The 12,068-nt window shown below is 39.5% G+C and overlaps 1 protein-coding gene across 3 annotated transcripts; it reads left to right on the plus strand.

Moving 5' to 3' along the window:
• The first annotated feature begins 1,221 nt into the window (after positions 1–1,221).
• Positions 1,222–9,924, plus strand: LOC102231668 (carboxypeptidase Z-like). 3 transcript variants are annotated; one of them, XM_014476040.2, is made up of 13 exons: positions 1,222–1,533; positions 2,059–2,124; positions 2,602–2,656; positions 3,727–4,049; positions 4,162–4,377; positions 5,220–5,455; positions 7,311–7,472; positions 7,558–7,716; positions 7,823–7,958; positions 8,049–8,188; positions 8,308–8,407; positions 8,533–8,678; positions 9,137–9,924. In XM_014476040.2, the coding sequence occupies exons 1-13, from the start codon at positions 1,440–1,442 to the stop codon at positions 9,338–9,340; spliced, it is 2,037 nt and encodes a 678-aa protein (XP_014331526.2). In that variant the 5' UTR covers positions 1,222–1,439; the 3' UTR covers positions 9,341–9,924. The 3 variants fall into 3 exon arrangements, with proteins under 3 accessions (XP_014331526.2, XP_023190306.1, XP_023190305.1); XM_023334538.1 differs by having other exon boundaries at positions 5,220–5,416; XM_023334537.1 differs by having other exon boundaries at positions 2,605–2,656.
• The last annotated feature ends 2,144 nt before the right edge of the window (positions 9,925–12,068 follow it).

Genomic DNA, 12,068 nt, shown 5'->3' on the forward strand with positions numbered 1-12,068 from the left:
AGCCATTCTTGAATCATTTTTGCTTTGTAATAAGGTACATTATGTTGTTGAACAAGCCCACAGCCAAAAGAGAATACTGTTTGTGTAAAAGGACGTGCATGTTTTTTTAATTTTTTTTTTATGCTTGGTAAGTCAGAGTAATATCCACATAACTGGGGAGATTTGAGTTTTCTACTCACGATAATGGCCAAAGTATTACCCTGTCTGTGGTGGCTCAACACTGCAGGCAATCATCCAATCGCCATTGTATGGGATGATAACATCCGAAGCTGGTGGAAGAAGATGCGATTTATCAGACCAGGCTATCTCCTTCCACTGCCCATGTTGCCGGTTTTAGTTGTGGTCATGGGGTCAGCATTTCCATCCGGACTGGTCTGCAGCTCAATGTTTGAACAAACACCCTTCTGTCAGAGCCCGGATTGACCTCTTGAACACTTTTAGCGACAACATTAGCGTTGCGCAGGACAACAGGCGCCAGTCCCATGATGCTCTCGCTGGTTCATCGCTTTTGATACTGACCACTGTTCACCTGGAACTTCCAAATAGAGATGCAGTTTTGAAGGTGTTCAGACAAAGTCACCAAGCCATCACAGTTTGACGCTTATCAAAGCCTTTTCAAATCTTTACGCTTGTGCCTATTCTGTACTTTACAGGAAGAGATATAGTGAAGCCCAAAATTATTCATTACACTGTCAGATGTAATTAAGTTAAATTTTAAGTTTACCAGCATTGATCTAAAGACTGAAAGGCGACATTGACATTTTGGAGTGGCCCAAACAGAATCTTGACTTGTGTCTGACAGAAATTATGTCGAGAGACCTAAAGATGAGGCTGCTGAGTAGAAGTAGACTTTATAACTGTACACATGTTTATTTTCCTAAAAGAAAAAGAAAATCCAGAGCCCTAAAGTTCTCCTCTAAATGCTACATGTAGCTTATTGGAAGCCTCTAGAACCCCCGTCAGGTAGGTAATAGCTCCACATAATGGTGCATTGTTTTGAGGATGTAAAAGAGTGGAAAGTACGCGCAGAGGAAAGATGGAGGAAGGCGGGGAGAGGGTAAAGGCTCGTTGGATGCCTCAAGCTTTTATTATGCGTGTAAGAAACAAACAGTCATCTTAACTTTCGTGACCACTCAAGCCACGTTCTTCTACTCGCTCTATCTCTAGCGCGCGCGCACACACACGTCAACCCCCTCTCACCCCTACACACACACACACACACACCCACACACACACACGGAGTGAAATATGATCGGCGCAGCAAAGAGCCGCAGTCCCATGTTCGGGTCAGGGATGCTCTCTGCGCAGCAGACAAAGGACGGAGCTCTGTGCTGTGGGTGGTAATTATCAGGGAGCTCAGAAGAGGAAGGAAACGGAAAGGCAGTAGCTTCAACCAAACTTACTGCCACATCACACAAGCGGCTTCCTTGAAGCGCAGCATGCATTTGGAAGTTTTGGCGCTGCTGTTTTTCTTGGCGTGGAGTTGCCTTTGCGCCCCGCAGCAGCCGTGTCATCCAGGAGACGAATTTTTAGGTAAGAGGAAAAACAATGGCCGCGCTCATGTTTGGTCACATCGCAATCAGAGGCCGAAATGCAAAGTTCTCCTGGGGCGAAAATAGGAGACAATAGGCTCGCTTTTTCAGTGGATGATTCTGTCAGTTCTATATTGTTACCAGCATTTAAACCTGTGTTAAGAAATCATTTACTATGTGCTAAAAAAACCAAAAAGTTGAGTTGAACTAACTGATTGCTGTACTCGTCGTTTTCTCTCATTGTTTTGCAGTGTTTCTCAGCCTAATTTCGGGACGTATAAAGTTGGAACCTCTCACGGGTTTCTATTGTTTTTACCCACAACTCTCTTAATTGTTAACTCACAGTACACTCTTTCAAGTTCAGTTCGTCGTGCTTTTGAAGATGTCGCCCCCTGGCGTTGAGTTTGGGATTCATTGCTTTGTGTGTGTGCGTGTGTGTGTGTGTGTGTGCGTGTGCGTGTGTGTGTGCGTGTGTGTGCGTGTGTGTGTGCGTGTGTGTGTGTGTCATTCTCGGTTTTCCTCACAGGAAGATGCAGCAGCAGCAGCAGCAGCCGCAGCCGCAGCAGCAGCCGCAGCGCACACGATGAAAGACGTATGTGTCTGTTTAGCTTTTCTTTCTACACGGAGCTGAGTTCATAAAATACAGAAGCGCAAAGTAAAATAAATCTTACACGTGAAGGATCTTTGAAGTATGCTGTTTTCAAGCCGTAGTTGTCCTTTGTGGAAGAATAAGCTGCGTCAAATACAAAATGCATGATAATCGCTCGTGCTGAACTTTTTTTTAAATAACAGATTTTTGATAGTCTAAAAAAAATCTGAAGAAAATAGCCACATTAAAGTGAGTTTCTTGTTATTGTTTTGAGGAACAAAGTATTTGCAGAGCTACAAAGTACTGCACTAAAATGTAAAATTATTATTATTAATTATTTTCCCATCAATGTGTATGTGTGGCCTTGATGAGAAATACAATGTTTTTGTCCAAAAAACAAAAACACAAACAATTTAACATGTTTTTGCTCCATCAGTACTATTCTTGTAATAAAATGTCTTTACCTTTACTGTGTTCCAGCAGTTACCTGCACAGAGCTGAACCTGGGCTACTGCAATGATCTGGGGTACTCAGCGTGAGTCACACTGCTTAGAAAGCCAAGCAAATCACAACAGAACAAAGACATTACCCCCAATTTGTTTTTTGAACCACATTAATGTTTAAATTCACATCAGCTCTTCTCGGGGATTATGCAAAATGAACACTTTTATACCTGTCAGTACAGACATGGGGAAGAATTACTTTAGGTACAATTTTTCTGCCTCTATGTTTAATACATTAAGTAGCAGATGGGTGCTGCCAACAAAATGAACTCAAGTTCTTTAAGACTCAATATGGGGCAACATTGACCCTATCTGTAAAATACTTTATTTGTCAATTAGGGTTTATAATGTCTTTTTCAAACTGATTGTAGTCAATTATTTACCTCAGGAATAAATATTCAGAAGATGGAATGAATTGGAAATCTTCCTAGGACTGGAGGTCCACTCCAAGGTTAGACTTTACAATACTCAGAGAAACTGCAAAAAGCCCAAGAGCCACGTCTAAAAGGCTAAAGTTTCCCAGCACAGTTATAATAATACAAAATATGTATTGTTTTAAATATGTTTTGCAGCCAGGACACAACTAAGGTTTCCTAAGTTGTATCTAAATAAACTACTTCCAGTGTCTTTTGCACATAATAACAGAGTAGAGATGTTTGGCTATAATTTGCAGCACTATGTTACTATGTAAGGCAAAAACTAAACAGCATCTTATCAAAAACATCTCATCTGTGATGATGCAATGGCTTAGCTCAGAGTTAGACAATTATCTCAAACCCACCATCACATTCTTCAACAAGAAGAAAATAATAATATATGAACAAGAGTTGCAATGACTTAGTCGAATTTCAGATTTTATTCTGACTGAAGCACTTTGCTGAGTCTCAAGAGAGCTGTGCAGAGATAAATGTCTGGAAAATTCAAAGAACTGAAACAGCTGGCCAAGATTTCACCAACAATAACATGAGAAATTTATGGCTCTTGATAAAGATTTAGAGACTTTATCAAGTTATTGCTTCTAACCATGGCTCCACAAACTATTGATGCATAGGGTCTTTGTAAATATTTCCATAAGAGCATTCTTATCCCCCCATTTCTACAGAACCATATTCCCCAACATTCTTGGTCACCGGAGTCGTTTTGAAGCTGAGTCAGGAGCAGAGTACCTCCTCCTGAGTGTCATCCATGGTCTCCTCAATGGTGAGTGCTCCCCCGAGATCCGTCTGGTAGGATGTTCTGTGCTGGCCTCGCCGTGTCGGGACAACAAGATGATCAAACCGTGTCGCAGCACATGCGAAGCATTGAGAAAAGACTGCATGCACGCCTTTGAGGCCATAGAGATGGCCTGGCCCTACTTCCTGGATTGTGATCGCTTCTTTGCTGCAAATGAGGAGGGGTGTTTTGACCCGCTATCTGTACTGAAAGGTAAAGATCAGAGTCTTGTGCCACTTGGACCCTTTATGCTGAGGTAATGTTTGAAACCAACACAACCAGCCATCTGTCCTCTCCCACATATTCCCGTCATTCACCCCTCCAGCCAGACAGGAGGTGACATTGTCCAGTCTCTCTCCCGAAGAACCGAGCACCATCATCCAGTTCATCTATGCCTCTAACGCCCAGATGTACAGCTTACTGAAGAGGACGGCAGCCAAGTGCTCCCACATCTCTCATGTCTACAGCATCGGACGAAGCACCGAAGGCAGAGATTTGTTGGTTATCGAATTCACTGACAACCCAGGACATCATGAGCTGCGTGAGTGAACAGCATCACACTGGTCTGACTTTTACAACAATTCCGCAAAAAAGATATTCTTCTGTTTCCGCATTTTAGTCACATGCAAATGTTTCCGATTATCAGTCAAATCATCGACTAAATTTCTTTTTAGTATCATAGATAACCAAAGTAAATACGAAATGCAGTTTTCAAATAATAATTTTTTTATTGGAGGGGAAAAAAAGCCATTCAGACCAGCCGGGTTTGATGTAACTACTTCCTAAACTTAATTAAGCTATATTTTGTAGTAATAATTATCATAGAGGATCTGCGATATTTGGCAATGAGTCTTCTACATGCTGTAAATGAATTTTGACCCACTCTTCTTTGCAGAATTGTTTTAATTCAGCAACACTTTGTAGTTTTTGAGCCCAAATGATCTGTTTAATGTCATGCCAAAATGACACATTTGGATTTAATATTCCAACTTTGATGAGGCCAGTCCAAAACCTTTATTTTTTTGTTTTTTGCTAAGTTAGAGTTAGATTTTCTACCGAGTTCTGAGCCGTATTACTGCTTTATAACCCAATTTTGACTGAGCTCAAGGTTACAGATTGTTGGATATTTTCCTTCAGGACTTTTTGGTTGAGAGCAGAGTTCAAGGTCCCATCACTAGCAGCAAGTTGTTCATGTCTTCAAGAAGGGAATGTATTTCAGAACATCAAACAGATTTAAATATTAGTCAAAGACAATGCAAGTAAATACAAAATGCAAGTTTTAAATGAAGGTGTTTATTGCTAAGAGAGAGAAAAAATCCCAACCCATATGGCCAAGATTTAAGTGTTTTTTATTGTGCTCATTTCCATTTTCGTTTTCTGCAGTGGAGCCAGAGATTAAGTTGATTGGCAACATGCATGGAAATGAGGTGCTAGGACGTCAGCTGCTCATCTACTTAGCGCAGTACCTGTGCTCGGAGTACACCCTGGGAAACCAACGAATTCAGTCCATCATTAACAACACTCGCATTCACATTCTGGCCTCCATGAACCCTGACGGTTACGAGGTGGCGGCCTCAGAGGTAGAGGAAAGCAATGACCCGGAGCTCTCCAACCAGGAAGTAAATATTGTTAACAAAACGAAGGACAAACCACCATTATCCGCTCTCAATCCTCTTTGGCTGCTGTGCTTCTTTTGCTCGTGCTTTTAACGTTGGAGAATGCAAACTTCTATCAACTATTTTTTCTGACAATCTGATCATCCCACTAGTCTGGGAATGATCCAAGCCTCAAATGATAAACCAATGTGGTCAGGATAAGGACAAATAAAATTCACAGATGACTTCTGTTTTCATTTTCAGAAATGTCTTCCAACAGGTTGAACACTTCAGCTGACTCTGGAAATTGCATGTTTCCAAAATGGGCACCAACGCCTTTTGTGTTTTTCTGATGTTCTGCACATTCACTCATACATCAGACCTAATCATTTGCCTCCAATATCTGCATGGACATTATTATATTAACTGGTCATGTGCATGCCACAGTGTGTGTATTTACACCTCCAATCAGGTCAGATGGAAGCTACTGTTTGGAAATAAGGTGTTTCAGCCAGTTTGGGTCAGAACTGAGTCTCATATTGCATGGTTAAAATATTAATTTGATTTATCTTTCCTGGTTGACGGGCTGTGATCAAATTTTTAATTCATTAAGAGCAGCTACTTGAAATTTGTCTTTTGACATGCATTGCATGTGTGCTAGTAATTCCCAAAGAGTGTCTTAAATGGCAAAGTTTTGCTTTCTAGTCAACATCTGAAATATAGAAGAGGAAACTGTTTCTATATTTTTGCATGTATATGGCAACATGCAGGGCTGTCCAACATGACCCCTCATTCGTTTATATTTTTGTTTTCAACGAGCCAGAGTTTTTATCATCTTTTAAAGTGGCCTTGATCAATAGTCCTCCAGTATTACAACATTTATCTATAGATTTTTAAACTTTTTTTTCACCTCACCACATAAAGTCTAGTTATTAGGTTGGCTCCATAACATAAATAATAAAATAGAAGCTTAGCCCTTTATACACAATCTGAATCATTAAATGTTTGTAAGCAAAACATCTAAGTCAATAATAAGTTATCCAGAAGATTGTACTCTGCCAACCTGAACAAAACAAACATGTCTCTGCTTTCATGTTGTTGTATTGGTTAAAGTCAACATCTTGTACTCAGTAGCATCTTCGGCGTGTCCTTGATTGGAACCAACATAATTATGCTTTTCTGGCAGCTTCCTGATAATCATCTCATTTCAGCAAAATATTATTTTACAGGTAATCAAACTGATGGTAATTTTGGCATATTTCATTGATTTAGCTAAGAACAACTTAAACTAATCATGTGTTTCTGCATCAGACTGCTACTAACAATACACCTTATAATAATTTCTAATAAAGTATTTGCTAAGTGCTCTGTATGTAGAAACTTGCTTTTTGAGGTAAGATTCCTTATTAAATAAAGCTATCAGATAATGCTCCAGAAATGGGGGGAAGCACAAGCTTTAAAATACATTCAGAAAACCTGGGGACACATACAGTAGATCAAGGCAACTTTAAATGACTGCAGAGAAATCTGGTTCTTTAAAAGGAAAATATAAATGTAAAAAAAATTAAAATATAAAGAAATTAGCAGTGGCTGAACTCTACAAATATGTAATCATGCACATAAATTATTTTTTCTTCTTGAGGAAAAGGCCTTAAGTAATAGCTTCATGTTTCCTTTTCGTCATTATGGATACATGGTCTTGTCTTCATGTTAACAATAGAACTAACATAGAGGTCTAAAATTCATCTTGTTGAAATTCTGACTAATACAGTTTACTTTTCTTCACATAACCACCGTTGCTACTTATCTTGCCTTAGCCCCACAGTTATCTTCCTCCCCATGCAAGACTTAACACATTTTAATGCCGCAAATCTTTTAGGGTCATTTGCTAAATGGATGGACGAGCGGACGGGCTAATGCCCAGAACCTCGACCTGAACCGCAATTTTCCCGATCTCACCTCCATCTTCTACCGGAACCGTCGCAGCAGGCACTACCGCATAGATCACGTCCCAATCCCTGACTCCTACTGGTTTGGGAAGGTAGAAGAAAATGAAACAGCTTTTGTGTTGCGCAACTGCCTGAACACCCGACCTAAATCATGTAGTTCCAACTTTTGAACTGCAGGTGGCACCAGAGACCTATGCAGTAATGAAGTGGATCAGGTCACTGCCATTTGTTCAGTCTGCCAGCCTCCATGGAGGTGAGCTGGTGGTCTCCTACCCCTTCGACTTCTCTAGAGACTCGCATGAGGAGAAGATGTTTTCACCCACTCCAGATGAACAGGTGGGGATTAACGAAAAAAAAAAAACACTTTACTAACACAGCAGGGCGGGCAGATTGTCACAATGCTGTTTGTCTTTTCCACTACCAATAATCTTCCAACGCTCAGATCTTCAAGCAGCTCGCTCGCACTTACGCGGATGCTCACGCCACCATGTCAAACAATGACACGGACCGGTGTGGGGCCTCTTTTTATCGCAACAGAGGCATCATCAACGGCGCTCTGTGGTACAGTTTTGCTGGGGGTGAGATACCTTCAAAGTGCGGCACATTTACTAACCCTAACCCCAACACACGTTCCCAACATTACCTGAACACCTCTTGTCTATCTGCAGGTATGTCTGATTTCAATTACTTACACACTAACTGTATGGAGATCACAGTGGAGCTTGGCTGTGACAAATTCCCCTCAGAGGCTGAGCTCTACCCAGAATGGAAAAGGAATAAAGAAGCTCTGCTCAGTTTTCTTGAGTCTGTAAGTGTCCAAAGAATAAAATTAGCCTGTTAGGAGGTGCTACATTTGCTCAGTCCAGAACAAATATACTCGGTTGTGAGGGAATTTTTGTTGTGATTGTGCTCTTACTCTCTGGACAGGTCCACAGAGGAGTCAAGGGTGTTGTGAGGGATACAAATGGAAACGGTATAAAAGGTGCAACTGTCTCTGTCAGGGGGATTAGAAAAGATGTCACTACAGGTAAAAACACAAATCCAAAGTTACAATAACATGCCCGCGTTTCTGTTTGTGCAGAAAAAAAACAACATTTTGTTGAAATTTACAATTTCACCATTTCTGTTCATTTCACCTTAACTCACTTGCAGCTGAGGATGGAGATTACTGGAGGCTGGTGAATCCAGGAACTCACATCCTGACAGCTACTGCCAAAGGTTATTCAAAGGTCAGCAAGAGGGTTTATCTGCCTCACAACTTGAACAAGGCTGGACAGGTCAACTTTGTCTTAGAGAAGGTTTGTATTCCTGACTTCTTACTTTGTATTTTAAAGTTTACAGTTTCATTCAAAGGTTTCCAAACTCTAATTGTTTGGGGTGAACTAAAAGTACTACTACTACTACTACTACTACTACTACTACTACTAATAATAATAATAATAATAATAATAATAAATACTCTTTTGTCTTCATTCTACAAGATTAAGAATAATTTAGCATTTTCTTTAGTTTTAATTCATTCATTTCAGTAGCTTAGAGATGTGCTTTTTTTCTATGTAAATATTCGCTGCAAAATCAAAATAGTTATATTTTGATATAACTATATATAACAAAATATAACTATCAAAATAGTTATATTTTGATTTAGCTATTCAATGCATAGAGGGCATTTCCATCTTCTATGCATGTCATTTGCTGAGTGAAGTTGTTTGATGCCTATTTGATCACTTGACCTCTCCATTTTTCACACAAACAGCTTCCCGTGGAGCCAGACATAGATGACCACCTGTTCCCCATGGCAGACAGCTGGGACCGATTTGACCCCTATAACCAGTTTGAGCGCCATGGCGAGCCAGTTGTCACCGAGGAAGGAATAGAGCGGCAGGAGAAGCCGTGGTGGTGGAACTACTTCTCCCAGTCTGGCATGTCATCTCCAAACTGGCTGCTGAAAAATGTATAGACAGATGTTGGAAATATGAACATCCAGATGTGCTGACACATAAGAGTGAATGGACCTATGTCCAGTCTCATCTGTACTTCCAGGGGCATCTACGCACCAGGAGCTGTAACACTGATGACATCAGTCACCAAAAACTTCATGAGTGCATTTTCAGAAGATTTGAAATGACATACTTAAGCTTTTTAGCAAATATTTTTCTGTAGCTGCATTTAACTTGGGTTGAAAAAGTTATATAAAATAGAAAGGATATGCATAGTAGAGACACGAGTAAAAACAGGCACCTGCTAAGATAGTATTTTCATTTCCATTGAGCAGCAGATTGAAATATTCCAGATTTTAAATTCAGGTTGGGCAATATTTCTAATATCATATCAGAAATGCTAAATTTTCTTCCGCTTTTGTCTGTTGTTCTGTAGCTAAAAGGCAACAGTGGCACATTTAAAACCATTTAAACCACTATAAAGCTTCTGCACTACTTCTGCTTTTGATAAAAGCAGTTCTGCGCCATCACTGTGTGAACAGTAAAATGGTATGCTTTGAGTCTTGTTCCAGGTCATAAAAAAGTAAATAAAAGTCTATACATATAAAATTCTGTCACATATTTTATTCCGAGTTATTTTATTAAAAAGTCTAAAGATTCTTGAATTACCTCACTTTGGTCAGCAGAGGGCGAGAAAGAATAAGTGATGACCCCAGGTATAAGCGCAGTTATTGGAGAATCAAAAGGTTTAAAGTTTAGCGCGTCAATGTGAATTTAAAATCTCACTGTTCATTGTCCTTATTATTGAGTGTCTGGCAAACTGAAGATGCAGAAGAGCGTAAAAAAAGCTTTATCCTTTGCTGTGACTTACCCACACTGATCCTCTGGGTAAAAAACACAGGCGAAATAGCGTATTTCCTGAGCTAAAGTGAGGACCAAGAATATGGTTTTGTCCATGATGTGAATTTCTATCCTGTAAGTTTTCCTTAGGACCATTTCACATTGAGATTGGCCTATTGGCTCCAGAATCCAGTTATTGTTGAGTGAGGCCTCAGAAACGCTTTTTCTTAAAATTTTAGATTTTTGTTCATGTTTCAAAGATCCTGTGATAATGACGTGGAACAAATCAACCACTGAATTCTCACTACTTTACACATACTGACTTCAGTCAATTCAATTTTGAACAGAAGTGATTTGTAATAATAACATGTGACTCTATATTTGTCCTGTCCTGGAAAGTAAAATACAATGTAAGATATTCCAATAAAGCAGTAAAAACAAATCTACCCATCCTCACACTAGGTGAGGTAATCAAACTTATAAATCATTTGACCAGATATATTCAGATATAAGAGGTTGTTTCATTTCGAAGCTTTCATGATCATAGAAATAATTTGAAAAGCTTCACTTGCATTTTAACTGTATGAGGGAACTTTAAGTGTTTAGAAAATATTACCTGTAATTAAAATACGCAAAAGGTGGATCAGTCTTAATAAAAGTGCACATTGACTCACTACCCACTAACTTTACCTATCAAATGTTAGAGTCTGTATAAATGGCCATGCTAAACTAACACACATATCACACTTGCATTATAAAAATATCTACCCAAAGGTCATCTTGTGTAACAAGTCTGAACCGGAAGTGATCCACGCCATTGCCGTAGACAAGCGCTGCGCAAAGCATAGATGAACCATGACTTCGACGCCAACAAAAAGAAAGTATATTAACACAATTGACCAATGTGCAAGAAAAATATATAACAACAAAACCTCTGCTGTGGGAAACGACGCCTACGAGACAGTGACATGTCAGAAGATGTGAGCAAGCTGTCTCCGACCTCCTGCACGAACTACGCGGCCTGAAATCCGTGGACGCATGCAAACGGCTTTGTAAAGGACGTAGGAACAACTTTTCCTACAAGATTCTGGTGACTGGCAGAGTAAGTACCTGTAGTCGTGACATACACGTAGGCTACATGTCCGTCGTAGCTAGCAGATGGAAGCTATATTAGCTATGCTAATTTTGGTAGTTCGACGTCTTCGGAAGTAAGTACAGTAAATATCACAGATATTTGTCGTAGTATTACACAGAGGTGAGCATAATGTTCAAAAAATATAATCGAGTAATGTACTTAAATTGTTAAGATATGAAAGAAGGCCAGAGCTAGTTCTAAACTTGTGGCTTGTTTATTGTTGTCGCAGCTAATCCATGACAACTGCCGGTGTTATAGATTAACTGTTGGCTAAATTAACTTGGTGGCGGCATCTGGGAGAGACAGGTGTTTCTGTGGGCGTGGCTTTTTAGGACCCCTTTACCGAACCAGGAAGTAAATAATGCGATAAGCTTAAAAAACAAAAAAAAAATTGCAAAAATTCTATCCGATTCAGTAAGACGCCAATTAACATCTCGGGAATAACTAATTAGAAACACTTTTTTTGGTCTAACATGGTATGTTGCCTTTTTTTTTTTTTTTACATTATCTGCAAAATCACCAAAACAGGTCAATTACGCAGAACTTGTCCTGATTTATGTGTTGCTTCAGAGGTTGAAACTCATCAAAGAAGATCGAAAGATGCCATAAACAGATCTCAAAGCAAAGATTAATGCCTGAAAGCTGATACAAGTGTTGACGAGCCATGGGATTAAAAATAAAATGTTTAAAAAGATTGTCTATATTGCTTTTTACATCTCCCTCATATTGTATAATATTTCAATTAGATATCCACAAAAACAATAGCGAAATCT

This window comes from Xiphophorus maculatus, chromosome 5, assembly GCF_002775205.1.
Source record: "Xiphophorus maculatus strain JP 163 A chromosome 5, X_maculatus-5.0-male, whole genome shotgun sequence".
Classification (NCBI taxonomy): Eukaryota; Metazoa; Chordata; class Actinopteri; order Cyprinodontiformes; family Poeciliidae; genus Xiphophorus; species Xiphophorus maculatus.

Excerpts from the sequence above, each read along its gene's own strand:
- LOC102231668 (XM_014476040.2), top strand. The coding sequence starts at position 1,440 with ATGCATTTGGAAGTTTTGGCGCTGCTGTTTTTCTTGGCGTGGAGTTGC. Across the intron at positions 2,125-2,601 it reads CAGCGCACACGATGAAAGAC|CAGTTACCTGCACAGAGCTG; the intron begins GTATGTGTCTGT and ends ACTGTGTTCCAG. Across the intron at positions 4,050-4,161 it reads CCCGCTATCTGTACTGAAAG|CCAGACAGGAGGTGACATTG; the intron begins GTAAAGATCAGA and ends TCACCCCTCCAG.